Genomic DNA, 26,111 nt, shown 5'->3' with positions numbered 1-26,111 from the left:
ATGAAGAACGGACATACGATGTACGTGATAGCATTATACGCGCCAAAATATAGCGGAATATAGCGGCCAGGATGCGAGGATCCTAGAGCGAAACTTCTTTTTTAAAATAAAATTTTATTTTTTCAGAATAATCTAAGGCCATCGCACGGGCATCCTTGGTCCCAGTAGGGTGTTCCGTGGGTTGTTGGTGGGCTGTCCTGGAGGGATGAAACGATTGCTCGCTATTGCGCAGGTCCGGCGCCAGGGCGTACGAAGGATATTTGGCAGGGTTGCGTCACACCGTGTTTATCCGTTTTGACGTTTCTGGCACTATCCCGATGACAGAAGGATTTTTCCCGACGGACCGCTTTTCCAACCCCCTTTCGGTATGGCGGGGGGTGCATTGTCTCCCTCAACCGAAACGTCAACTAGTCCACCTGCCCCCCCAAAATAAAAAGGTGCTGCGAAAGTGAATGGACAGGTCGCGTTGACTGGTGCGATACCGGAGAAAGTTTGTTTTGGTTTGTTAACGACGTGTCCGACTTTGGGATCGTGTAGGTGTACGTGAACTCACCGAACAGACCTGAAGCAGGTTTCCTTGCGAAGAACCATTCGTCCTTCAATCGGTTCAAAAGCAAGCAACAATAACAAAGAAAGAAAAGAAAACCAAACAAACAAAACACCCTTCGCCACTCCGCGCGAACGCGATAACGCAATCAAGTGCGCCCGTTTGTGCTAAGTGGGCCCGGAAGACTCGCTCCGTTTGCTACTTTGTTTGCTGGTCTGGGTCAATCTTAGCCGAGCGAAAGGAAAACCCCAGGTTTGGGGCCGGCGATAAACAAACGCCGTTCTACCGGGCATCCGCCACGCCACGCCACGCCACGGATCGATACATCGATTCCGTGCTCCATAGCTCGTAGTTTCTGCGGCCTGCTACGATGGGTGCTGCTCGGGGGCTGCTGCAACATTAATGAACCACGTCATAATTGGTGGACACTGGCGTTGGATTGTGCGGATATCGACGGGGCGAACGGGTACACAATGCACCCAGTGCGTCCGGTGTGTCAGCAGCAGGGCTAAGCAAGGGCGTCACACACGCGCACAAACACACACACCCACAGGCACGCACGTACAGACAACCGTAACGACGGCAGAGCGGTGCTAAAAAGGAAGCTAAAGGCAAAGGGCGCACTGGCACCGATGCACCATCATCATCGGTCCTACTGCTATTGTTCCGGTGCAACGTGCTCGATCTCAGCAAGCCAGTAATCAATGTTTCAGGTAATGGGCCGCTTGTGGGCATGCTAGTGGCAGCCTTGCATTTGTGCGACGCCTGCTTGGCATTTCACCGGACTGGATTTCGAATTGATTTCGTTTCTTTTCTTTCTTCCACACACACGCACGCACGCGTAGACATGCCGGCTCTGGAACCTCAGTATCGCGAGCGTGCTGGCGCTGACGCTGTCCAACGTGTTCCTGACCGTCCGGTTGCTGCACAGCGGCGACTGCAACCAGCCGCACGGGGCCGGCGGTGGCGGTGGCGCCGGTACCGGCGAGGACGGTGTGTCGATGGTGGTACCGCGGGCACCCCTGCTCACGCCCGCCACCTGTCTCGAGTACGTGCTGGCCGAAAGCCAGGCGAACGGTACGGATAAGGCCGTCTTTTCCGGGCTCGATCTGCGGCTGGGCCGGTGGGATGCGCGCCGGTTGTACAAAATCTTCGACTATGCCGTCGTCGGCGAGCGGTTCCCGGAGCTGTCCGCCGGCTATACCGTCTGTCTCGCGACGCAAAGCTCGCTGGAGAAGATCTACTCGCTGGTGCAGGTGGCGCACCACTGGTCCGGTCCGATTTCGGCCGCCATCTTTGCCGCCGGCAACGATGAGCTGTATCTGCTGCAGCTGTACCTTTCCTATCTGCGCCTGTGCTTCCGGCCGATCCGGGAGCGCGTTAGCTTTCATCTGGTGTTGCCCCGGGACCGGGCCGCCACGCACCTACGCAGCGTCCATGTGGCCGACTTTACGCGCCTGGACTGCGCCAAACCGGAGGCAACGCTCAATGAGTTGCTGCAGCGCCGCACCCCGGACACCAGCAAGTGGCGCATCAAAAATCCGTACCCGCAGAACCATCTGCGGAATGTGGCCCGCAAAGGTTGCCAGTGTGGGTACGTCTTCCTGACCGACGTCGATATTGTGCCGAGCGTCAGCTTCGCCGAGCAGCTGGACAAGTTTCTGCGCCAGCGAGGGGTGATGGCGGGGGCGGGAACGGGGGCGGCCTCGAACAACCAGCTCCATCAGCATCATCACTATGCCCATCAGCCGCTGACCGCGTTCGTGGTGCCAACGTACGAGCTGGACGAGCGGGTACGCTTCCCGCGTAACAAGACGGATCTGATCCGGTTGGCGAACAAGGGGCTGGCCCGACCGTTCCACCATAAGGTCTTCATCTACAACCAGTTCGCGACCAACTTCTCCAGGTGAGTGCGGAGAGATCCGAGAGCACAATAGGGAGGGACCTCCCAATGGCGGCGACTGAGTCAAAGGTTTTCGGTCGCAAAGTATGCGATTGATGCGTCGAGTGCGTTGTAGCACCGTGTCGCGATGGGTGGTCCCTGGAACGGGTCCCCCCCGGGTGAGGTTATCTCGAGGGCAGTCGTCGTCCGGGCGCTTGACGCTTGGCGCTTGTCGCTTATCGCTTTCTTGTGTTTTTGCTTTTTGTTCTCAACGGTTCGTTCTGACGGGAACTGCAACATTTAAAGCAGTACGCACTTTGCTGCGTGACCGACGTCGGGCACGGTTATCAGTTCGTTGGTTCGTTTCAGCAATCCTTCTATGGTGTGCTGTGGAGAGCTGTAACCCGATGAACCAAAACCGCTGTTTCCGCGGAAACACTTGGAGTGTCGGGAAGTGATAAGGCGGATGATAGACTAAGCGGGCGATGATAATGCGCTTCGCAATTTAAGCAAAGTGTCTCCCAAATTAATTGTTTTTTTTCGACTTTTTTTCTAGGAAACATTGATGTTGTTACGTTGATCTTATTATGTTTTAGAAATTAGTCAACTTTAAAGTACCCTGATTGTAAGGAAACCAGACAGCTTATCGACAATTTCATATGATCCAGCGTTCTGTGAAGCCTCCCATAGACGTACAGTTAATCCATCATACTTGAAGTATGTCATACTTGCATGCCTAAAGCCCGCCATACACGGGCAAATTGTTCGTCAAAGTTTTCTTGTTTTTGATTGATTGCCAAACAATTTGCTTGATAGTAGCAGCAACCAACAAAATCGAGCTCGACCGAAATTTTGTTTGTTGTGTATGCCTTGTTTGCGCAACAAATGTTTGTCGAAACATTTTAGTAGGCTACGACCAGTTCAATGGTACCGAGCAAAGATATTTTCTCAAAGCTGAGCCAGTTGTAAACGAAAAGATGAGTATGGAGAGAGCAATTTGCCTTGGCGAACAATTTGCCCATGTATGGCTTAACACATTGGCAATCGGTTCGCGAAGTAGAAACAAAGGAAACGAATCAAATCAAAACCACAATGCATGGACGTTTATTGACAATTTCGGTGTATTTGGATTCTCTTTGTTGCACCCACTAACGATCAGTTTGTCGGCCGACAGTAAAAATCACTTGACACAGGTTCACTTTGCTCCCCACTCTTGTGCCATCTTCTGAGGTCTTCTTGCCGTCTGATTATTGCTCTCTTTTTTCGTTTAGTTAAGGACATTAGTTTTAACTCTGCTCTAATATGACTTACGCTGCTAATCGTCGACAATTTATTAACATTCTCATGGTTGTTGTGAATAACTCTGATGGTGGTTGTGAATCGCAACGCATTTTAGAGTATATAATATGTCATATTTTAAATAGTGAAAATTTTAGTGTCAGATTTTAAAAACAAAAAAAAAGTTAGAAACATCGGGGACATTGTCCTTATAATAGCTGAAGGGTGGATTGAAAAGGATTCACGCAATTGACAGTATTACGAAGACTACTGCTGGCCAGCAGCGAGTGAGGTGCCACCATTAATGTCGCCTCAATTAACCGCGCCAGCTTCGGCACCGGTGTCCTTATCCCCCCTCCAGTCCAGTTCAGTCCAGACATCCTTACGTCTCCTCTGCACTGTCACCATGGTGCTTCCGCCCATTTGCAGTCGAAATTGATGGGTAGCTCTTCAGCCAGGAGCCCACCCATAGAAACTGCGATCTGCGACCATGATGGGCCCAAGGTACGGGTTTTATGATAATTTATGCTTCTTCGCGGTCGCCGCTCCCTCCTCCGTAGGGCCACAGTTGCTCGAAGTTTTCCCGACTTTAAGAGCTCATAAACCAATGAAGGGCTCTGATTTGGGCATGTGCGCCACACCGTAACGACCTTCCGAAGGGGGTGGGGGTGGGTTGAGAGTTTCAAAAAATCATCTTCCTTATGCCGGGGAAGTGCTGCTCCCGTAACGAGCTGTTTGTGCGCTGAACACTGAACGGTACTGTCGTATCGATTGCCGCGTTCGGTTACCGGTCGCGTACCGCGTATCTTCCGACCACATCCATCCCGATTCGGTTCCCGGTCGGTGGGGCTTCTGTTGTTGATGAGTAGAGCAGAACCGGGTGCTGGTGCTTGTCTTGGCAATTTGGATGATTTTTACGACCGGTTAAGGAAGTTTTAATCGGTTAATGATCGATGCAGCGGTCCACCACCCGGGTTTTGGTCGGTATACAGCCAGCACTTTACCCCCGCGCAGCATCCAAACGTTTCCGCCTTCACGACCACCTGCCCGAGGTCTGCCTAAGTTCAACGTTCAATCGCCGATTGTGGTCTCACCGTTCGTTCTGCTTTGCTCGTTCTTTCTTTATCTCTTTCTCTCCTTCTCTCTTTTGACGCAGATGGCAGGCGGATGTGGCGGCGGAGAGCGACGAGACGAAGGTTTCGCACAACGTGACGAACTTTGAGTTTCTTTACGAACCGTTTTATGTCGCACCTGATACGGTGCCACCGCACGACGAGCGCTTCCTCGGTTACGGCTACACGCGCAATACGCAGGTGAGTGACCAGCTGTCTGTTTCGGCCATTAACTGTGTGTTTCCAAAGCGAGTGTCCAGTAATAATTGCCGGTGGCATAATGGGAGGGTTGGGCATTACGGTGATGTTCAATTTGCTAAATATAAGACAAAAGGCAGAAGTGTTCCTATTATTTTAATGATTGGCTTGGATGATCGCATTTGTTTTATGAGAAACGAAAATCAGGCACAGGCTATTCGAACCTATGTTTGTTGCCCAATGTGTAGTGTTTAAAGTGATTTTCGGTTATTTTGTGGCTAAGCTTTGATTTATTTATTTACGGAATGATGTTCGAAGCCATCAGTATACGACACTATTAGCAACAAGTTTTTTTTTAAATTGGACAATACTTACGGCCAAAATGTTTAGCATCTATTCCATACATGAAGCACGGCAAAAGGGTAATACTTGTGGCAAGATAGCATAGAAGTTTACTATATGCTCATTTTGTATGCCGTTTGTTTCAGGGCTGGTTGTTGAAAAAAAAAACAAAACGAAAAAAACGATGCTTCAATTACTAATTGCTTAACCATGATCAACCACAATGAGTAGCTGATTTGCTTTTCAAACATATAAACAGAATAATAGTAAATAGTGATAACGATTTGTTATTGTGTGCGGTTACGGTTAATCATATTTGTTTTGCTTTTCTATCAAAACAACTAGCTACAAAGCGTATACATCAAACACCGATCGTTGTTATTAATCGACTGTTTCTAGCGATTGCCCAGGAACCAGCAAGGGTGAGCTATTTCTGACGAACGCAAGAAAGCAGCAGATGAAATCTCAGGACAGCCCATGAATCGCTTTTAGCGGCGTTTAAATAAGAGCAACGGATTCCACCGTTCCGTTTCCTGTCCATCTTTGATTTGCGGCACAGACGAAGGCCAGCAGCAAACATGCAAAGCACCCTTCGTTTGAAGATGCAAAACCAGCATTCTGCCAGTGGTGCCCGCGATGTCTGGCATTGGCCGCAAGTTCCGTACACGAAACAGCCGTTGCGGAGTTGCGGATTGCCCATAGAAATTAGTTTCATTCGTTCGCTGCTGCGTGTCTGCTTGTCCTGTGCTTGCGTCGTTGTTTCCGTTTTCATCTTTTCCACGGTTTCTCTGGTCGGTTGGCCGGCATCTGCATCACCGTTTGGTGGTCCCATTCCTGCACCGCAACAGGCACCACCCCCGTCCCCGTGCTGGTGTTTGGTTTTACGCTTCTCAAGAGTGGTCCAAAGGGGGTTTGGGTGTGACTGCTGCTCGTAGTTCATTTCGAGTGCCACGACATTCCAATCGTGCTCATCATCCTCATCATCATCATCGTCGGACCGAGCATGCAAGATGCAGCCAGCCAGCCAGTCAGCCAGTCAGCCAGCTAGCCAAGCAGTAGTAGCGTCGTTCCGGTTTGAGGGAAGCATACCAAACCCTTCACGTCAGCATGTTGTGGTGCAAGTTCTGTGCTCAAGTGCAACTGGATGCTGGTGGCGTCACCCCTCGATGGCCCCAACGCCTGTACTAGTAGTACTACTACTGTGTAAGTGTTCGGTGGAAGTACTCGGAACGTCAGTCGCAGGTTCCTGGCAACCCCATTATCCATCCTTCCGCTGCCCCTGCTGGACGCGTTCTCGAGAACTCAAGAGTGGGTGCACGAACTCAACAGAGGAGAAAGAGAAAGAGAGAGGAAAAGGAGAAGAGAGAGAGAGAGAGAGAGAGGAAAAGAGAGAGAGAAAGAAGGAGAGAGAAGGCGCACCAGCACATACGCGCGCGGTCGCTGTTTTTATTTCATTTCAGGCACGATTTCCGTTCCATTTTTATTGGTCTTTAATTACGGACGCTGCGCACAATCTTTTTCTCGCTGCCCGTTGCCATTTCCTGTGACAGGGCTTTTCATCAACCCGCCACGCCACTCACCACCGCCACAGCTGGGCCAGCTGATATGGTAATATGGCGAATGTCGGTGCGTCTTCGCGCCGCTTGTATGAGTATAGGGAAGGGGGGCTCATAATTTTCATTAGCATGCAAATTTTCATTCTTTCACCCGCTTCTCTTCGTTTCTGTGTGTTTGCGTGTGTGTGTGTGTGAACGGTGCATAAAATGAGTTGTCATAACGGGACGAGCTTCGGTGGCGACTGCATACCTCATGCTTGCTCCTCTTTACTTTTCCATTTGCTCGCGTCGGGCAGAACATGCATTTTGATGGAAGCTTAAGTCCAAATATGAAAATGCTCATATCAGCTGGATGAAGGGGAACGACGGCTCTGCACTATTTCTAGTGGTTGCTAAGAAACGGGCAGGGAAAAGGGTATTAATTGAAAAAAAAAATTAAAGCAAAATGCCATCTGCTTGACGATATTTGTTATGCATATTGTCTCGCCCTTATGTTGTCCAAAGAGATGATACTCTCTCTCGAGACTTTCGGACGTTAGTGGTGAATCTGCATCTGAATCGAACAAGAAATGTCTCAAACAAAAAAACCCACTTTGCTTCGTTAATTTAAAACGCCGGATTGGATCGCTTTCTTGTAGTTGCCGGATTGTTTTTTTTAAAACGTACGGCTCACCGCCAATCGTAACAGGCATCTTCGCGATGCTCGTTGATAGCTCGTTGACCCCAACGGGTCAACACGCACTGTGCCAGCTCCTTATCGTTCTCTGGGTATTTTTGGTTGGTGTTAAAGTGTGCCAGTCCTGAGGGATTCCCCGAAGCGGCCAAAAGGGGTTATCAGAGTTACCTTGGAAGCGATTCTTAGCTTAGGAAGTAGTGATTGCTGTGCAAATGCTAACGAATTAACCCGCTCGAGATAGCCAGTGGTCTTTCCCGGGCCCATAAAAAATAGCAATCGCAAGGTACTCTTGACTGAAGTGGACAGCGATGTTGCGAGCATGCATTGTTGTTAATCGTCAAATAAAGTTAAATAATTTTTTTTCATTTTTAAATGAAAATGACATGTTTCATTAGTTAAATTGCAAAACTCTCTTGGTTCATGTCTTACGTACTTTTTGCCTTTACGTTTACTGTTGCGGGCCTCGTCCTCCTTTTGTTAGCATACCAGAATTAGGATTTTCATTGCTTGCAAAGTACTTGTGCTGATACAGGGTGCGCCATTTAGACAGGATCTATTGAAATTTTGACTAACTGTGCCATTTTTCAGACGATTTTGGAGAATGAACCATATTTATTTAAGTTATATAATTCCATTTATTGAGAATTTACTCAGAATATATATTATATTGTGAATATATAGAATAGTGTGCATCCATGTAAACAGACGTCAAGTTGGTTCGAATTGAAAAGAAGCAAGTGCATAAAAGTGTACGCAAATTAAAACCAAAACCTTAGCAACTGTTTCAGTAGCTGGTTTAAAATGCTTACAGGGAGTTCATAATTCATTCATTAAGTCATTAACTTAAGTTGTCTTAAGTGCAAGCAAATACCTTTGAACCGAAAATATCATGTTTTCTTTATTCAGCGCATTTGGCTATTGCTGAAGTCCATACGGATCAAATTTGTTTTGGATTCGCTTCAGGAGCACTGGTTTCTGTTTGTGCTTGAAACTACGAATGATTCTATGGATGTAGATGCGACAGATTGATTCTTGCTGAAACAATATTGTGATTAAAACACAGATTAAGTGGAATCGGCACATGATAGTCGGTAGCTGTGTGTGTGTTGGTGTGTGACCTTAAGAGATTTCTTTGGTTCCAGTTGATTTTCGGGAAATCCCAAGAAGTGACGGGCGCCACAGCTGTGGTTGGGCCCTCTTTTTACTCATCTAATCGGTCTCCTTATCGCGCTAAAAACGGTTCGGCGGTGCGCAAAACAAAAACCAAGCCGAAATGCGCTAAAAATAGAAGATCGCCTTCCAGGCGATAGTACGGACTATCAGCGAGCAGCTAGCGGATCGGCAGGTTCACGGGAACGGCGGCAGTACGGACACCATCAATTGAACTTGGTGACCAGCTCGCTGTCAAGGTTCGACGCGAGGGTTGTTTGGTTTTACCCGATTTCCAATCAGCTTACATGAATAAGTTAAGAATCCAATTATGTGGCCCACCCACCGAGGCCTTATTGCATTCCCCTTTTCTCTATCCTCCATTCTCCCGCCTCTCCCCCCTCGTCGTGTCAAGTGTCTTGACACCTGACCTCCGGTGGTGACTTTGAATAAAAATAAAAAAACGGTGAGATGAGGGGAAAAGGTGTTCACCAATTCCAAAGGTTTTCCTGAGCCTTCTTCCTGGTGCCGGTGTGCGTGTACCATGTGGCCGAGTGGGGGGGGGGAGGGCGGTAGGCATAAGAGGAAGGGAAAGAAGGGAGCCAAACTCCAAATATCCAATAAATGGTGAAAATCTTCTCAATTTACTTTGGTGAAAAATAATAAAGAAAAAATCGACTAAGAAGAAAAGGACGCCTGGGAAGATACGCGAAGGCATCAAACGGGAAGGGAAGATGCCTTCCTGACACCGTGACACCACCGGCAAACCATTGAATACTGATGACCGTTTTGAGTTTGTGTGGCTGCTGCAGGTGGGGCTCCAGGAATGCTCCGATCACCTTTTACCTTCTCGCGAATGTAGCGAGTGCGAGCAGGGAATTAGGATTTGGTGTTGTTGGCTTCTGTGAGGTTTACTACCCCCTTTTCAACCCCCCCCCCCCCTCGCTCCTTCCCTACACGCGTAGCTCGTAAAGATCGTGCCATCGTTCGAGAAAGGGATAGTGACGGTGACACGTTCGTCCTCGTGACGTCGCATCCGCTGCATCTGCATGTATCCGTATCCGCTACAGGCAACTGCCGGGCAAGATTACGATTACCCCGAGCGGGCGGGGAAGGGGTATCCTGACACTTGGTGTGGACGCGGACGCGTGCTTCGAATTGATAAACGCCGGCGTATTAAAACATTGGCCTGGCGCAATGCTCTCTCTCTCGTGCGCCAGGAAGGAAGGAAGGACCATAGAGGGGAGAGCGAGAGAGAGAGAGAGGCGGATGAAAGTATTTTCTGAAAAGTTTCGCCTATCACCCCCCGCTACACACTCTTCCTTACCCCCCCATTTTCATTTGCTCTCCCCCTTTACGAGCGGCAGCAGCAGCAGCTTTATGGTTCCGAAACGGGCGGCGAACGGCCTTCCAGGGAGGGATGGGAAACGGGAAAGGGAGTGTGCGAGCGTGCTGCGAGTGTCTCAGCTGCCTTAGTTGCGTCTCTCCTCCACACTCCCCCTACTGACGGGTGGAAAAGGTTTGTGGCCATAACTTTGCTCGCAACACCCCTTTTTGCCTATTCGGTTTTCGGTGCCGCTCCTCATAAAAATCTTTCCGGCCAGGCGGTCCGGAGGACGTCCGTCGTACAGGGGCTTAGAGCGCTCGCTCGCTCGCGTCGCTTTCAACGTCAATAAATATTATATGATTCAATTTGTGTCACATTATGGGTAGCACGATGTTAGTTTGCTTTTGCGGGAGCCCCCGGGCCCGGGCCCGGGCCCGTAGCCTGTTTTGTCGCGCTTCTTTCGCGTCGCTACGATACGAGGAGTAGTTTTCGTGTTTTGCGAAGAAGAAGCAGAGCCGTGATTTATGCAAAGTGTGGGGAGCGAACGAGTGTGCGCTTCTTTTTGTTTTTTTCCCGTTTTTTCTCGTGAATCGGCACAAAATCGGGCTCGTATTGCTCGCAGTTTGGTCTAGTGTCAAGAACTGAAACGCTAAACCTTTGCCAGACACCTCTTTTGTTTTTGCTCATCATTTGACCGTCCTTTTGCACGTCACACGTAAGGCACAAAGGTGACTGCGACGTGGCTGTTTTTGGTGACTATCTAACTCATACGAAGAGGCCACGACATCCGGCGGATTCGATTGCTTCCAGTCCGAATGATGGTGATGAGCATACGTGACTTACGCGTGTGCGTGAAACCGTGGGTTTTGGGGGGCAGTGGGACCGTAAATTTTTTTGTCCCCTCAAATGTCTTAAGCACATAAGAAGCCAAGGAGGCAACGTTGCAGCAGGTCAATTCAATTTGTCCTCGTGTCCGGCGCAGTACAAACAGGAACACCGTGAAGCGCACGCAGTGCCCACTAATAAATTGTAACACTCCCTTCACTTCATCGGCTCACAGGCGCAACTCTCGTGAATTATAAACGGATCGGATCGTGTGTGTGTGTGTGTAAACACACGTTTGCTCGTTTGCTGTAAGTTCTCGTTTTGCTGGCTGGAAAGTGTTCGACTTCGCCGTTTTTTCCCCTTCCTGGCCCCGGAAAAAAGGTTCCTTTTGGCCCCTTGGTCGCTGATTTACGGTTGTGATGTTTTGTGCGAATTGTGTATTTGAAGCGCTGGTTGTTTAAACGCTCGCGTGAAGACACAACCATTCTGTAACGTTCGTTCGTTTTTTGGTCGCTACGGAGCGTTCCGAAAACCCTTCAATTCTTACTCCGAACCACCTCCGAAAGTCGTCAACAACGGAACAGAGTTGAGTTGGTTGACACGACGAGTTGGTCGAACAGCGCTTCATGGCCTCCTTTGCCTCGTTAGAGCTGTCACAAACCGGGCAGTCCGGCGATCCGGCGCACCTTCCTTCCATTTTACTTCCGTGCTGTAAGTTTTGCAACAAAATCTGCTCCAATCTCGAGATTGGTGCTGCCAACGCCAACGTAAACGGGTATTACGTACCGAAGGGGGGCGCATAAAGCGCGATTCGTGCGCCAGGTCGCTGATTGGAACGTCTGCTGCAACGGTTTCTGTTGTGATTTGCAAATCGCACTCGCAAAAGAAGAAGAAGAAAAAAAGAAGAAGCGAAATCGTTCAATTCAACATCGTCTCTTTCTTTCTCTCTCTCTATTTCATTTTCTGGCTCTCTCCGCTCAGGTGTACGAAATGTTCGTGGCCGGCTATCAGTTCCAGGTGCTGACACCGCTGTTCACCGTGCACTGGGGGCTGCAGAACAAGAAGAGCCGGCCGGCGTGGCGCGAGCGGCAGAACAACGTCAATCGCAAGTACTTTGAAGTGTTCAAGCGCGAAGTGTTTGCACGCTACCACAAGGATCCGCTGCGCATGCTGCTGCCAAAGAAGGCACAGAAGCAGCAGGCACAGCAGGCGGGCGCCGCCGGTGGTGGTGCCGGTGGCGGAATAGTCGCGATCGGTGCGGCCGGTGCACCCGGTAAACCCTAAAGAGTACCACGCAAAGGAAATCCGCCGAAAGGGCGGAAAGGAAATCTAAAATTCAAACACTAAAGTATGTATGTGTGTGAGTGACTGCAAGCGTGTGTCCAAGTGAAGGTGTGTGCATGTTTGTGTGTGAGAGTGTGTGCGCGCGGACATACTATGAACGGTAGTAAACAGGAGAAGCAAACAAAACGAAATAATGTAATCGAACCGGACCGGAAAATGAAGATATCGTGCCGTGCGGTGTGCGGCGGCGTTCGTTGCACGTCTGGACATGATAGAACAGACAGTTAGGTCGTTGCAGCGTGATCGGCCGCGAAACATGTTAATACGCTTTGCGTTCGATAAACGCGGATTGAAATAGATGGTAGATCTGGTGGTCGAGGTGAGAGGCTAATCGTTCCCGATTCCGACATTTCGTTTTCGGTTTTCGGTTCCGTCAGTGAGTGTCTGTGTGCAGTGTTTGATGGAGTAGATTGTAATTACGAACGATAGTTGCCAAGGACCGGTACGCTCGGCATTCGATGCTGAGACGACTGCATCATTACATTGCCAGTGGCCAACGATGCCAACGAGGGGCGGCAGCGCCCAAGGAGCACAGGACAGTACGGTTTCTCGCTTGCGTTTTCGGTAGTTTCCTTCCTTTTCAACCTCTGACCCACACCGCACCGTGTAGTAAACGTCTAACGAAACTCTCTTGCCAATGCTTCTAGCAACAACTAGATACCTAGTACCGTAACTTACCTAAGGCTGGTTCGCGCGCGCTCTCGTTAATGCTTGCCCAGTGGTTTGTATATACCGTTTTGTAAAGCCAACTTCAGCCCCTACATACATACACATATTAAACAATAAAGTATTTGTGACGGTTTTTTCGATTCGCTGTTCGTGTTGTTGGATTTTGGGTTACGGCAAGGGGCGTATTATTAGTAGATGACTATTATTGTCGTTGTACGAAACCATTTGTTTCGTAACTTATGTGGTTTTTTGGAGTGAAGGTAAGTATTGGAAGAATTAAAAAAAAGTCCATGTTTTACTCTTAATTTTTCGTATAGAATGGTAAGAATATTTACCGCATGTCATAGTGATTATTAAAAACTGCAATAGTTAACTGTCCTAGATGGATCATCTTCTTGCATCTCATGTTTGTTCTCGAACCGCAATGTTTTCTATGAATTTTAATGTACTATTTACAATAGTTGAATTGTTGAATTTTATAATTCCCAAACACTGTATCTAACAATTGTATTTGTCTTTGTCTGATAGTCGTTTACGGTGTTTCGAGAAAGATCCACTGAACATTTCCTTTTTTCTAACGTTAAAGCGATCGTTGCATTTGTACAGAGCCGAAAGGAGTGTCTAATGAGCGGTTATGATTTCGAATAATGTCGCTACTTTAGCTTACTTTAGCATTTTCACAATAGTTTCATTCGCTCCAAAAGACGCTACGTACAACCAAATTATATTATTTTAACGAGAAAATTCTATGGATACGATGTTTTAGTCTTAAACAAAGCTACCATACCGTTACACTCCCTCTTGACCTATGGAATTTGAAATTGCAGACTTTTATCCACAATTCCCTCAAATGAGGTCAATTCGGACGTGATTGAAGATGCTGAAACAATGAGCAATATTATTTTTATTGCATTTTTTATTTGAGGGAAATTAATAACAATCGATCTAACTAATTGCCAACAATATTTGCTCTAAACTTTTCCTTTATGACTAATGTGATGACGAATATATAAATACGAAAAATGAAAATGATTGAATAGCTATTAAATCCGATTAGATTGAGTTGTCGTTATGCACCTTTTATATACTTCCATATAAAGAAGCTGACAGGAACACATTGCAACCAACGTGAAAACCACAGCAAAGACAATTGGACGATGACGCTGAATTCCATTAGCAAACCATCCACGGCCCCGGAACTCCTCCTCCCTTACCCCTAGGTGATTAGCCTTCCGCTATTGGCACTAATCCGTCACGCTAATCTTAAGTCTGCTGACCGCGACATTCCGGCATCTCGGAAGGTGGCAGTCAAGTTGAAGGATTTACGATCCCACTCTGCCTCCCACTCTGCCACTGACCAGCACCGCATTCACCGTTCGTTCAATCACGCTCCGGCTCCGGTAATGGTCCTAAGGTAAGGTGGCCAGGTCATTCGCTAGTCGATGGTGATTCAATCAGATTGGTGATTCCGTACGAATCCGGAGGCTGTTCGGTACCCGTACCCGGTGTCGTCTGGAACCGGGGGGCTGGGGTTAGGTTAGATGTGATGGTGATGCCGGCTATTTAAATTAGATTTCCATCACAAGAGGTCAATCACGAGTGCAGACGCACACACACACACGCGCACACATACATCGGACACCGGTGACACCGAATGTCTAATCAGGAACACCACGTGCAGACGGTGCAGCATCATCACCACCCCCATGAGCAGGCACCTCGTTGCAGTTTCCAAACAGTCTATCGAAGCTTACGTTCGGTCGTCCCCTTGAAGGGGAGGGGGTCAAAGGCCAGTTGATCGGTCTTGTAAGCCGCCTCCTCTGCAGCGGAGGAGGAGCGGAAAGTCAAATTAATCTGCGTGAAGATGCGTGTAAATTGGGTCAGGCGTGTAATTAATTGAAATTGTGTGACTACTACTTGGTGTTCGCTAGGCGCCGGGGGGAGAGGGTGGTGGTTCGTTGCATTTCCCAGAGTTGCGAGAGTTTCGAGCTCCAAAGTGATTTAAAATGTGGTTTCGGTGGACGCCGGAACGTGGCTGGAACGGCCCAACGGTACTATCGTCGTTTGCGCCGAGAATTGGAGAAAATTTGCAACCTCCCCCCCGGAATTGTAGTCATTGGTTGGGCGTTTGGAGTGCAAGAGATCCGGCCACTCGCCGAACCGGTAGGTAGGCCAGTTTTGAACCGGTTCGACGAGTTGCACTGCTCATCCGGTTTGGTTCGGTTTGTGGCACGACGACCGTTCCTCGCTCCCCGGCCGGATGTGGATCGGTATCAAATGGTTCCTCCCTCTGCTCCTTCTTCTTCTTCATTCTTCATTCGTCTGCTTCTTCTGGTCGGGGCCAGCGACTAGGGCAATTGCAATTTTCACGCACGAACGTGCACGCTCGCACTCGCGATGGATGCATTTCCTGAATAGCGCTGGCGCTGGCCACAACGGTGCAGGATTTGTGAGCAAAAGCGGTGGCAAAAAGCGAACGGAAATGGAAGGAACGGTCGACCGGTTGGTCGGCTGGCCGTCTGGCCAAATCCAACACAATTAATACGTCCATCATTGAAACGGAACTTCATCGAGCGTTCGTCCTCTCGAGCATCGAGCATCGAGAGAACCGAAACGCGGCGCTTAGTTTCTGCCCAGTGGAGCGTAGTGGACGTGCGAGCCGCGTCCTTCAACTACTCGCTCGCTCGCGTCCCAGAATTGCCTACCAGACCAGTTACCACCCCATCCCCTGTGTGTCATCATTGGTTTGATGGTTTTTTGCGGGGGGAGAAGAAGAAAAAAGAAAAACTCCACCACGTCCGAAAGCGATTCCAATTCAGAACCGATGAGCGCCGGAAGTGCATCGAGGGGGCTCGAGATGAGTTGGGGCCATTGGTGGTGAGTCTCTGGAATGGCCCCCGGGGAATGCATTCTTGCATGAAGGTAGGCACCCCAGCAGGGACCTCCACTTCCATTAATCGACTGAAAGTCAAACACTCACTCGGGGTTCGCTCGTTCGCTCGCGATCTCACCGAAACCGCAATAACCGGTCACCGCGATGGCCGGGCACTAGTCGCCTGCCCCGGGCTGGTGGCTGGTTGGGTTCGATTCGGTTTTCCCTTTTTTTTTTCTTCGTTCGTCCTAGCACCGTCATGCAGCGGATAGGACAATGTGGTTGTTACTCAGTGTGTGGTTTGTTGAGCGGTACGATGACGCTCAAGCAGCAAAGAAAATGCATCGCTGATGCGATGGGATGATCAGCACGATAATGATGATGAGGCGATTATGTGTTTGTTTGAGAAAGAACCACTCCGTCATTGGAGCTGAAAATTAGGCTCTATCTTGTCCGGGTGATCGGGTTTAGGCAGGAGATTGGTACTTGATGTGCAGTTCTCAAGTGCAGCTAAGGGGAAGGGTGTGTGTGTGTGAAGCCATGATGGTGCAGGCGTGCAGCTTTTGTCGTTGCTGGGCACCATGACTTTGAGTTGTTGTCTGGTTTTTCGGGTAGCGTGCTTATAATGGACTCTTGGTAGAGTTGGCACACAAAGCAAAATGATAGCAGGAGTGATTTTTTTTGTGTGTTCCCGGTCACTGAATGCTTGGAACTGAGTGTTTGAAAAAAAAAACGTGAGCTACCATGCGCCTCCATCGCATTCACCATGCGCCTCCATATCTGAGAGAAGCATTTGGACGGCGATCGGACCATTTGTTTCATATTATATTTTCCTCTAATACTAGTCATAATATAGCTATTCAGCAGGAAGTTTCAAGTGATACAGGTGATGCATATTATGTCTCTATCATTTTTACACATAAATACTCCAAATACGGCACATTTCATATCGTCAATTTTTTTCGCTTAAGCCAAAAACATAACATCTAGGGGTATTTCGAGTTTGTTTTTAAAATTTCAAACCGTTCTCCATATTTTAACACAATGAAACATAGTAAATAAAATTTTTGATGGACTTGGAAAGGATTTTGACACGAAGTTAGATCATTGCATAACAAGTCTAGTACCGATTTTTGTTTTGCTTGTAAATTTGTAAAAACATAGCGAATTGTCCAAAATTTTCAAAATTTTTTACCGACATAAGGCTAATGTTGGTTTAAATTCTTCTAGTAATTGAATTTTGTTTTAGATAAGAAGGAGTTGATGATGAATGTAGGTAAGATAGTAGCTTACTTTTTAAGTGTAGTTAGATAGATTGGTTCCATTTCAATGACCTTTGAATAAATGATTGGGCAAACATTGAAAAGGTTTGCCGCAAAAGCTTATTATAATGCGATCAGATGCATCTATTGAAACATAATTAGAATGTTATTATAATAGGTTTCCATTCATCCTATTTCCGTCCCGTCAAATACTCTTCGCTTGTAACTGGCCTTTAATAACATCGCCCCGGAAATCGCAACTAAACTCACCATTCAATCACAACAACGAACCTGCAACTGGATCCATTCCACCGGTTGGTCGCTTGAGGGTGAACTTTTGATTCCACTCCGAAAATAGTTTCCCATCGGTGCCTGCAGGCAATAATGATTACGCATCCTGTTCGTGCGCTCACATACACACATTCCCAACGTTGGAAAACAAAACAAACTAAATCGACAAAAAAAAATCGAAGGGAAAAAATCCCTGAAATAATAGATTTCCGATACGCGTTCGCGCTCAAACCATCGATTCTAATGCGCGAACCGCAGGTTCCTTCCTTCACCACAAAGCACCATCAGCGCCAGCAGCAGTAGCAGCAACAGCAGCAGTGCGCGTGAGTTTGCCGATTGAAATAGTTTGCCTCCAGGCCTGGTCCTACCCCCGGTGCCACTAGCAAACCATTCTCCATCTCCCCCAATGCCGATGTCGGCAAACCGGTCGGTTGTGCCATCGTGCAACATGAAATCACCCACCCCGAAGGATGAGCGAGGCAAACATAAAAATGAATTAGTGTACTTTAGCTACGCAAACGTTTATTTCTCGATTCATTGCCAAGATATATTGGAAAAGCGTTTTCCAATCGGCAATCCCTTTCCCTTTCCCCGCCACCCGCCCTCCGGATCGCTGCTCTCGCCTGGCACGCGGCACCGGGTATTAGAAGATACGCGCGGCCGCGTCCTTTAAAGGGGTGATGGAAGTGAGGGTGAGTGTAGAGCCGAGTGCTAGAGTGCCTCGACCTACGGCATGCATATTTATGTGGATATATCGAGTGTGTTTTGCTTGGTTGTCGTTTTGCTTCCATTTGTTTTTTTTTCAACCCCCAAACCGAACCGTTTGCTTTTGTTTTCCATTGCCGTACCTTCGGCGCTGAATGATTTCACTATTTCATGCTGGCGGTCCCCGGCCCGTACCGGTGTGTGTGTGTGTGTGTGTGTGGACCGAGCGATAGCGCGACATCGCAATAGACAAAAGTTTGCTACCAGATCGGCCTGGTTGCTGCTGCTACGGCTGCTGCTGCTGCTGCTACTGCTGCATGTTACACCATTTTATGATGGTTAGTATAGAGCGGCATTTTATTGCGATGGCTGCCTCGAGTGGTAGTGGTGGCTTCGGGGTGCGTGAACCGGCAGGGACGCTGGTGGCACTTTTCACCGTCGCCAATCGCAAGGCGAACGATGCGGTTGCAATGCGTTCCGAACGGTCGTTCGATCGCCGCACGCCGGACGCCGGCCCGGAACCCGGGCACCCGGGACCATAAATTAGAAAATATGACTAAAAGAGAAATTATTTTTGAAGTGGTTCGGGTTTCGGCGAGGAGGTTGATGCTGGCCGGTGGTACGATTTGGATTTTCCGATCGACGGTACGGTCAGCGCTAGTGGTCTTGTTGTTGTCCTCCGTTAGTGTGTTTCGTGGTAATGTTGTTTTACGGGAGGAAACGTCGAGCTGCTGCAATTTTCCCTGCTACATATTTGTTTGATCGATGTGCTGCGTTACGATATTAGAAGTTGAACTCCGAACCAAAACCAAAACAAGTAGATAATTTTAATAACTCTATATTGAAGTTCTCTGATCTTCTTTGTAGTTGATGCGAGCATTGTAAGAAAAAACGGCATTTTTGAAAGTCGCCTTCATTTTTATCTGGGCCTGAGAGGTGCTTATTATGCTCTCGTTATTGTGATTTGTTCGTTTTTGTTATTGTTGACGTTAACTGTTAATTTGGCTATTTTTCCAATTAAATGGAATGGTGTATTTGAAACCTTGAATACTTTCGAGTAACGAATGTTCTTAAACATCGCTCGCTTCTGTTAGGTATTTTTCTGCTTCTTAAACGATTCTCATGTTTGTTTTATCAAAGTAATCACGAATATTCCCCAAAAGGTGGCCAAGGGATTATATTGAAGTAGATATTGATTTCATATTTCATACATTCAATATTATTTGCTCGTGGTAACACAACATTCGAATTTATTTGAAATTTACCTCCGGCGGTTGACAGTTTGGGCCAGAACATTGACTAAAACCTTCCCCTGGTAATATGACGAAGCTGCGAAAAATTTGCATTAAATTATTTTGATGCAGTTGTTTTTTTCCTGCAGCAAATCTCCAAAAACTGTGATTTACATTTGTTTATATGACATTTTCATTCACCGCGTACACTCACTTCGTTCATAAACCGTTCCGTGCCAAAGGAACCATTTTTCACCGCCTGGCAGTGGCAGTGGACGCTCCTCACCTGAAGTTTTCGAATAATAATTATGATCCCGGTTCGGTGCGCATTACTGGTCCTCCATGGTGCTATGCTGCAACTACCAAACTCATAGCGTCCTTAACGAAGGGTAGCAAAAAAGAAAGACGAAACAAAAATGGCGAAATATCTAAAACAGAACATGGAAGCTAACGCGCTCGCTTGCATAGATCGCGCATCGGATCGTACTGGTTTGAGGGCGGGTTTGAGGTTGCACGCTGCACCGGACAGTAGCATCAGCAGCAGTAGCCACCGCCATCGCTCGGTTGCGGTTGGCTCGCGAAAGAGGCATTACACACGGTGCGGTTGCTGGATGAGCTGCTGTGCGGGTGCGCGCTGCACCGGTTGCAAGCATACTTTTATGCTTCGCGCCCCTCAACCCCCCAAAACCACCCAACCACCCTTTCAGGCCAGTGACCATAAGGGTGCACATAAGGTGCGCACATGAGCACCGCGAGCCACCGGTGGCCGTTTCGGTCAACGGCCATCCATTACCCAAGCCCCAAGCCCCAACCAGCCACCATTCGGCAATGCTGTGATACGAGGTGCAACCGACCTGCAGGACCTGCTGACCGTACGTGCGCCGTACGGTTGTGTGTGTGTGTGTGCCGTGGTGGTGGCGCCGGTTTCACAGCAAATACATTTTCCAAACCACCCACCACCCACCACCCCGTCCGTCGATGACACGGAACTTTGCGGAGATTGCGTTGCGGTTAGCAATAGATTATGTGGCTAAAGTGTGGCGCGTTGTTGCCGACCGGCCGACCAGCACCACCAGCTACGGCCAATCGGTTCGGCACCGGGCACCGGGAAGGTGACGCGACCATCTAGCCATCCATCCATCCGTACGGCAATGGCGATGGTATTCCTGTTGAGCTTCGCGCAGTCAAGCGGCGGTTCGGCTTTTTTTCCGCGCGACCATTTCACTCCTCACATGGCGTTTGGGGGCGCGTCTGTAACCGTACCATCCTCTTCTTCAGGCCCCGGTTTCCCCGCGAAAAAGATGCTCGAAAGCCACTTATTAATGTAATTGAAGTCATATATTTATTGCTAAATCACGGTCCCGAACTGCACCCGGGAACGCGCTTTACCGGCCGTGGCCAGGCAGGACCGGAAGGCGTTCCCGTTGGCCATTTCATAGCTGAGCTGCTGCTGCTGCTGCTGCTGCTGTAACTGCTGCTACCACTGTTGCTGATTGAATTATGGTTGGTTTCTTTCGAGCGCGCTGCGGTGCATATGCGATTGCCCTTGGGGGCTTGGGGGAGGGGGCATGCATCGAGGGTGTTACAGCCCCGATCAGAGTACTTTACGATTGCCACCTACCCCACCCAAAATGATGGCCCGAAGTGATTCCAAGAAGAACGGTGGGGAATTAATAATAAATGGCAGGAAAAGGGTTCTTTTTCTGTTGTGCTTTGTTTTTTTTCCTTCTCAGAACAGAACCCATTGATGTGGATCGTGCATCCATTTGTAGTTGCGGTTAGCGATGGATTGTTTCACAATATCCCTACGCCCATCGGTGGCTGGGGAGGTGGCTGGTAGGCTGAGTGGAAATTAATGGCGAAATAATTATTGGCGGTTCATTGATGCTTGCAAAGTGCACAAGTAATGGGTGATTTTAATGATATTTAAAATAATGAGGAGAAAGAGAGAGAGTGTGTGTGTGTGTGAGAGACAGAGAGAGAGAGAGAGAGAGAGAGAGAGAGAGAGAGAAAAAAAAAGAAGGGAGAGTGAAACGGGACCTTTCCACGAAATGTTGCTATCTTTCAAATCCTCTGGTGTGGCATTTGGGAAGATATTTTGCGGACCTTTTCAACCAGTTGAGATGTTCGATGCGTTATCACTGAGCTGTCCAGTGAATGTGCATTTTTACATTCCAGAAAGCAGCCAATGACCAATGTATTAAGTTGTTTACTTGAGGCTACAGTTGTTTCAAGTCATTGTCCATTCTGGTAATCAAATTGCCATACCTTACACACAGCATTCAGCTGCAGCACCAAATTTCATCTTTTGCTTTGCGAAACACATATTCAATTGTTCAAAATAAAAATGAAAATCACTGTTTTGCAATCAACATCGAATGCATGTAAAGAGACGAATGAACCAACAGGTTTAAAACCTATGTAATTAATAAAAAAAAAACATCGAATGCATAAGGATGAGGGAAAAAATGACAATGAATGACAAAGATATCGGAAACATAATTTTATGTGTTTTCGACCAAATGCTTAATTGTGTAGCATTTTAAAGAAATTAAGAGGTAAATCAATCCGTCACCTTTCAATTCTGTATTGTAGATATTTTGAAAGAAGTAAAAAAAATAAATTATAAGAAACAGCTTTACTAAACGATCGTTTTTAATGTCATCTCTTGTTTGACCTTCATACTACCATTTTAACACTACAGCATCGTTTTTAAACATATAATGAACGAATAGTGCCAAATAAACCTTTTCCAAATGTCTAAAACTGTTGTTAAAGTATAGCAATTTCATAAAACCGCAACTTCATAAACAACATGCCACATGAAGGGGGAACGTTGCTCAAACTTTGATCAGCAAATACTGGTGCACGGGACGAAAGGGGCTCGGTGCACCAGCATTTAATGTGTGCGACACCGTTTAACCTGCACTCCCGGTCGCGTATTGGCTTTTATCATAACCTATCATTCTGACTGAAAATATCGGAGAATCTTAATTAGCCCCACCTACTACCGACGGCTACCTATCCCAGTTTGATGAAGTGGTATCGATACGCACTAGCCCTCTATTTAATGCTGCCGCTGAACGAAATTATACCCTTTTGCTCTCTCCCAAAGACTGCCTCGGTTTTTGGTTCCAATCAAACAGCCAGCCTGATGAGATGCTAGTGCCGCAATAATGTAATTACTATTCATTCGCCTAATGATTCTGGACCGATCGGGTCCGAGCAACGAGCAATGCAGCCTAACTACTGATGTGCCGGCGTGTGTCCGATGGAATTTGATGAAACATTTTATAATATTGTCAATCATCGGGACATCGGGATGGTCGATGGACAGCCCCCGGTTTGGACCGTTCTCATTTCCCTTTCGCTTTTCCATTCTACTCCTTCGCACCGCAATCGCATGATGGACACGATGGAGTGACCATAACTAATTTTCACTCTCCACGTCACCTCTCGGGACCACCACGGCACCAGTGGCAGTAGCAACAGCAATTCAATTGCCCTTCGACCCACGTGACCCCATGGGCTTCACTATAATTGAGTCACGAGCAAAAGTGGCAGACACACGTCGGTTTCAGCCAGTCTATGTGTGTGCATGCGTGTGTGTGTGCGTGTGTGTGTTTATCGACTGGTTCAACCAACCGGACACATCATATCATCAATGTTGAATGATCCGAAATTCGAAGTAAATGGCACTTCGACCATGGATTGGATTGAAAGGGCCCACGGCTGTAAGAAGGGTTTAGACAAACAAAGCATGAACAGGAAAATGGCAGCCACAGCGGCGGCAACAGCAATGAAAAAAAAAACACACACACACGCACACACAAACCCTCAATCGCATAATTGGATTTTTAATCGAACACATCAGATTATTGTTTCCGATTACTGGTTCCCCACCCACCCGCGGGTACACCCATCACTAAACGCCTCACCTCCACCACCACCACTATCATACCGTGCATTTGCCTGACCCATTTGGTTCAGCAATTACAATTCAATTTCCACCCTGGGCCCTCTAATCATGCTCTTCGATTAATCGAAATGCTTGGTGTGTGTGTGTGTGTGTGTTGGGAGTGGGCTGCAAGTGAGCGAGCAGGCGACCATCAAGCCATTATGCAAAAGCTCATTCCAACGAGTGGTTTGGTTACATTAATTAAACTAATCTAATAGGAGATTATTCTTCCATTTCGATCCCGGTGTGGGGAATGGCGTGTGTGTGTGTACGTGTGTGGTCATTTGGCTTTCAATGCATTCGCATTCGGTTAATCATCAACTTGATGCTGATCGAGCAGAGACAGATAGAACAGCTAGTATGCGTTTTTCCTTAACAAAAGTGAATATTAACGAACACTTTTGATTTAAAATTTTCATTTGTTTGTTTTATTTCAAGTAGTACGTGGCTGCTCGAAGAATACCACATAGAAGAATAAGTAGATTGCTTCAAGAATTTCAGTAAACTATTAGTCCTAGAATGCTAACCCTACTAGTGTGTATGCAATTTGATGATTTAACATGTAAGTCATTTTCCTCGAAATATGCGCTTGTTCATTTTCGCTTGGGATATGACAAGTTCGGTTTCCAGGAAAGACCATTTGTGGCGGCCATTGTTTTCATCATTGTCATCAAGAGATGCCGAGAACATGCTGTACTGCTTACAATGTATGTAACATATTTCAGTCTGATTTGCAGAAGAATGATAAACCAATTAAAACACATTGAAATTGGAACCATCTGCATATACAACATTTAAGAGCTGTTTGTGAGCAGCGTAATGAAACAAGGCAAGTTGCTGCGAAGTAGTACGTACGTACGTACGTAAGTACGAACAGAAATGTCTGATCAACCACGATCAATTCAATGAATTTGGAAGGTTTTAACGGCAGTAACTCGAAATCAATGTGACGTTGAATACAATGGACGAAAAATACACACGAGAACGAGGAAATGATTTCACATCATTATATCGAGCTGCTTCAAACTTAAAAATATTATGTGAAGGACGCTCGGTGGTAAAGATAGAGTAAATATGAAGATAAAATATTATTAAACTGATATCGCTTAAAGAACCATTATTTTGTAAACTCTGATGCATTACATTTCATTTATTTATCATCTTTAATAAAGTGTTTACAAAACAAAACAAACCACAATGTCTAAAGTTCCAACCATCGATTTAGCGCCAAACAGCAATCTCGTGCATGTCTCACTTTGTGCATCCTAAGATACTAGTGACGACGCCAATGAAAAGGCCACTTCTATTCAGAGCCGTTGCATGAATTTCCTTTTTCCGCGAGGAAAAACACAACGACACAAAAAAAAAAAAAACAACACAATCTTCCACTCGACGACGGTGGCTTTATGAAAAGGGAAAATTTTAGATTAAAAAATGGTGCCCCACTCACTGGCCCTCCCGCCGCACCCTTCCATGTTTGCATGCTTCACACCTAATGAACAACCTGACCAATGGCGTCATAAAGCAGTGGAAACCATGGCATGGTGGATGTACTAGCCGCTCTCTCCCCCTTTTAATGCAATCTTTCCGGAGCAGTAGTAGTAGCAGCAGCAGCAGCAGCAGCAGAAGAGAGTTTAGGAGTGTCCCCCGGATGGAAATCCGGGGTTTTCCGTCATTTTCTTTCGTTCGTTCTAGAGCAGAAGGTTCAGCACTGCATCACCTTTCCCATTTCCGGCGCGGTTTTGTGCGTGGTTCTGTGGACCACCAGCGAGCCGCCATAGCCGCTGGACTGCAGTGAAACGTCAGCCTGATGGCTGGCATAGTGGCGCACCGTTTGGCGATGAGGCTGACGAGTACCGGAACACCAGCAGCAAGGTCCGTTAGCCCGAATTGCACCGCCTGCACACTAATTTGGAGTGATGATGTCGTTTGGAAATGAACGCGTACATCCTTTTTACGCCATTCCCTGGCTAGACCTGGCTAGGCCGATCCCTCGGTGTTGGGTTGGCCTGTGATGTCCGGGCCGAAGGGATGAAGCGATGTAAATAAATTATGCAATGTGCGGGTTGTTTCGCTGTGGGATGAAAGACGGACATTGCGGTGTAACCGGGGCTGTAGCACACTCACACATAAAGCCTAGGATCCCGTGCCGAGGACAGTATGTCACTCGAGTGAGTCTTATCCGCATCATCTTCTGCGGTCCCGATGGCCGATGAAGTCGTCGAGTGTTCACCTTCTGCTCAGTTCTATCGCGAGTGTGCGCACGTGTTTGTGTGTGTGTGAGTGTGTGAATTTCCATCAAATTTCGGCGGATCCTTGCAAGGGTCTAGAAGGAGGATAGCAAAAAAAACAAAAAACAAAAATAAAGCTAAAACACAAAAAGCCGACCAGCGATGGCTAATCTAATCTTCAACATTTACGCAACATAAACCGCGCACTTCGGACGGAGCGTTGCAGCCGGAATGCTGCTTCGAACAGGCCTCTACTCCCGACCATCCCTTCCAAGTCTCTTAATAATGTGCTCCTCGGGTTGCGATCTCTCTGCTGGCACCATTTCATTTTGGTTCAACCAATCTAGTACGTCGGTCGGTCGGTCGGTTGGTCCATTCCGTGAAGTTCCGTGCAAATAAGCGGAAACACAAACCCACCAAACACACATACATGCGCGTGCACACACGGGCACACTGGTGAGGTGAGGCAGCAGCATCCCTTTTTGGTTTACCTTTTGCACCACGGCCGGGCCGCGCCGCATTTCCCTCGTCCGAAATGTGCAGCATCAGTCGAGCCAGAGTCGCTTTCGATGCACCGCGCGCGTGTATGTGTGCGTATGTGTGCGAGTGTGCCTGCATCACACCATCCTCCTGTTCTCTCTCTCTTCCCGGCTGA

At 47.6% G+C, this 26,111-nt stretch overlaps 1 protein-coding gene across 1 annotated transcript; it reads left to right on the top strand.

Annotated features, from left to right (window-relative positions):
* Positions 1–598: 598 nt before the first annotated feature.
* LOC125954068 (beta-1,4-glucuronyltransferase 1) lies at positions 599–12,226 on the top strand. The gene is made up of 4 exons (XM_049684063.1): positions 599–1,260; positions 1,393–2,453; positions 4,864–5,020; positions 11,874–12,226. The coding sequence occupies exons 1-4, from the start codon at positions 1,252–1,254 to the stop codon at positions 12,174–12,176; spliced, it is 1,530 nt and encodes a 509-aa protein (XP_049540020.1). The 5' UTR covers positions 599–1,251; the 3' UTR covers positions 12,177–12,226.
* The last annotated feature ends 13,885 nt before the right edge of the window (positions 12,227–26,111 follow it).

Source organism: Anopheles darlingi, chromosome 3 (assembly GCF_943734745.1).
Source record: "Anopheles darlingi chromosome 3, idAnoDarlMG_H_01, whole genome shotgun sequence".
NCBI lineage: Eukaryota > Metazoa > Arthropoda > Insecta > Diptera > Culicidae > Anopheles > Anopheles darlingi.
The sequence above is the reverse complement of the archived record's forward strand: the minus strand, read 5'-3'. Positions and strand labels throughout refer to the sequence as shown.

Bases quoted from the DNA above. Each gene is read 5' to 3' on its own strand.
- LOC125954068 (XM_049684063.1), top strand. The intron at 2,454-4,863 runs GTGAGTGCGGAG...CTTTTGACGCAG, and splicing joins TTCGCGACCAACTTCTCCAG to ATGGCAGGCGGATGTGGCGG. The intron at 5,021-11,873 runs GTGAGTGACCAG...CTCTCCGCTCAG, and splicing joins GCTACACGCGCAATACGCAG to GTGTACGAAATGTTCGTGGC.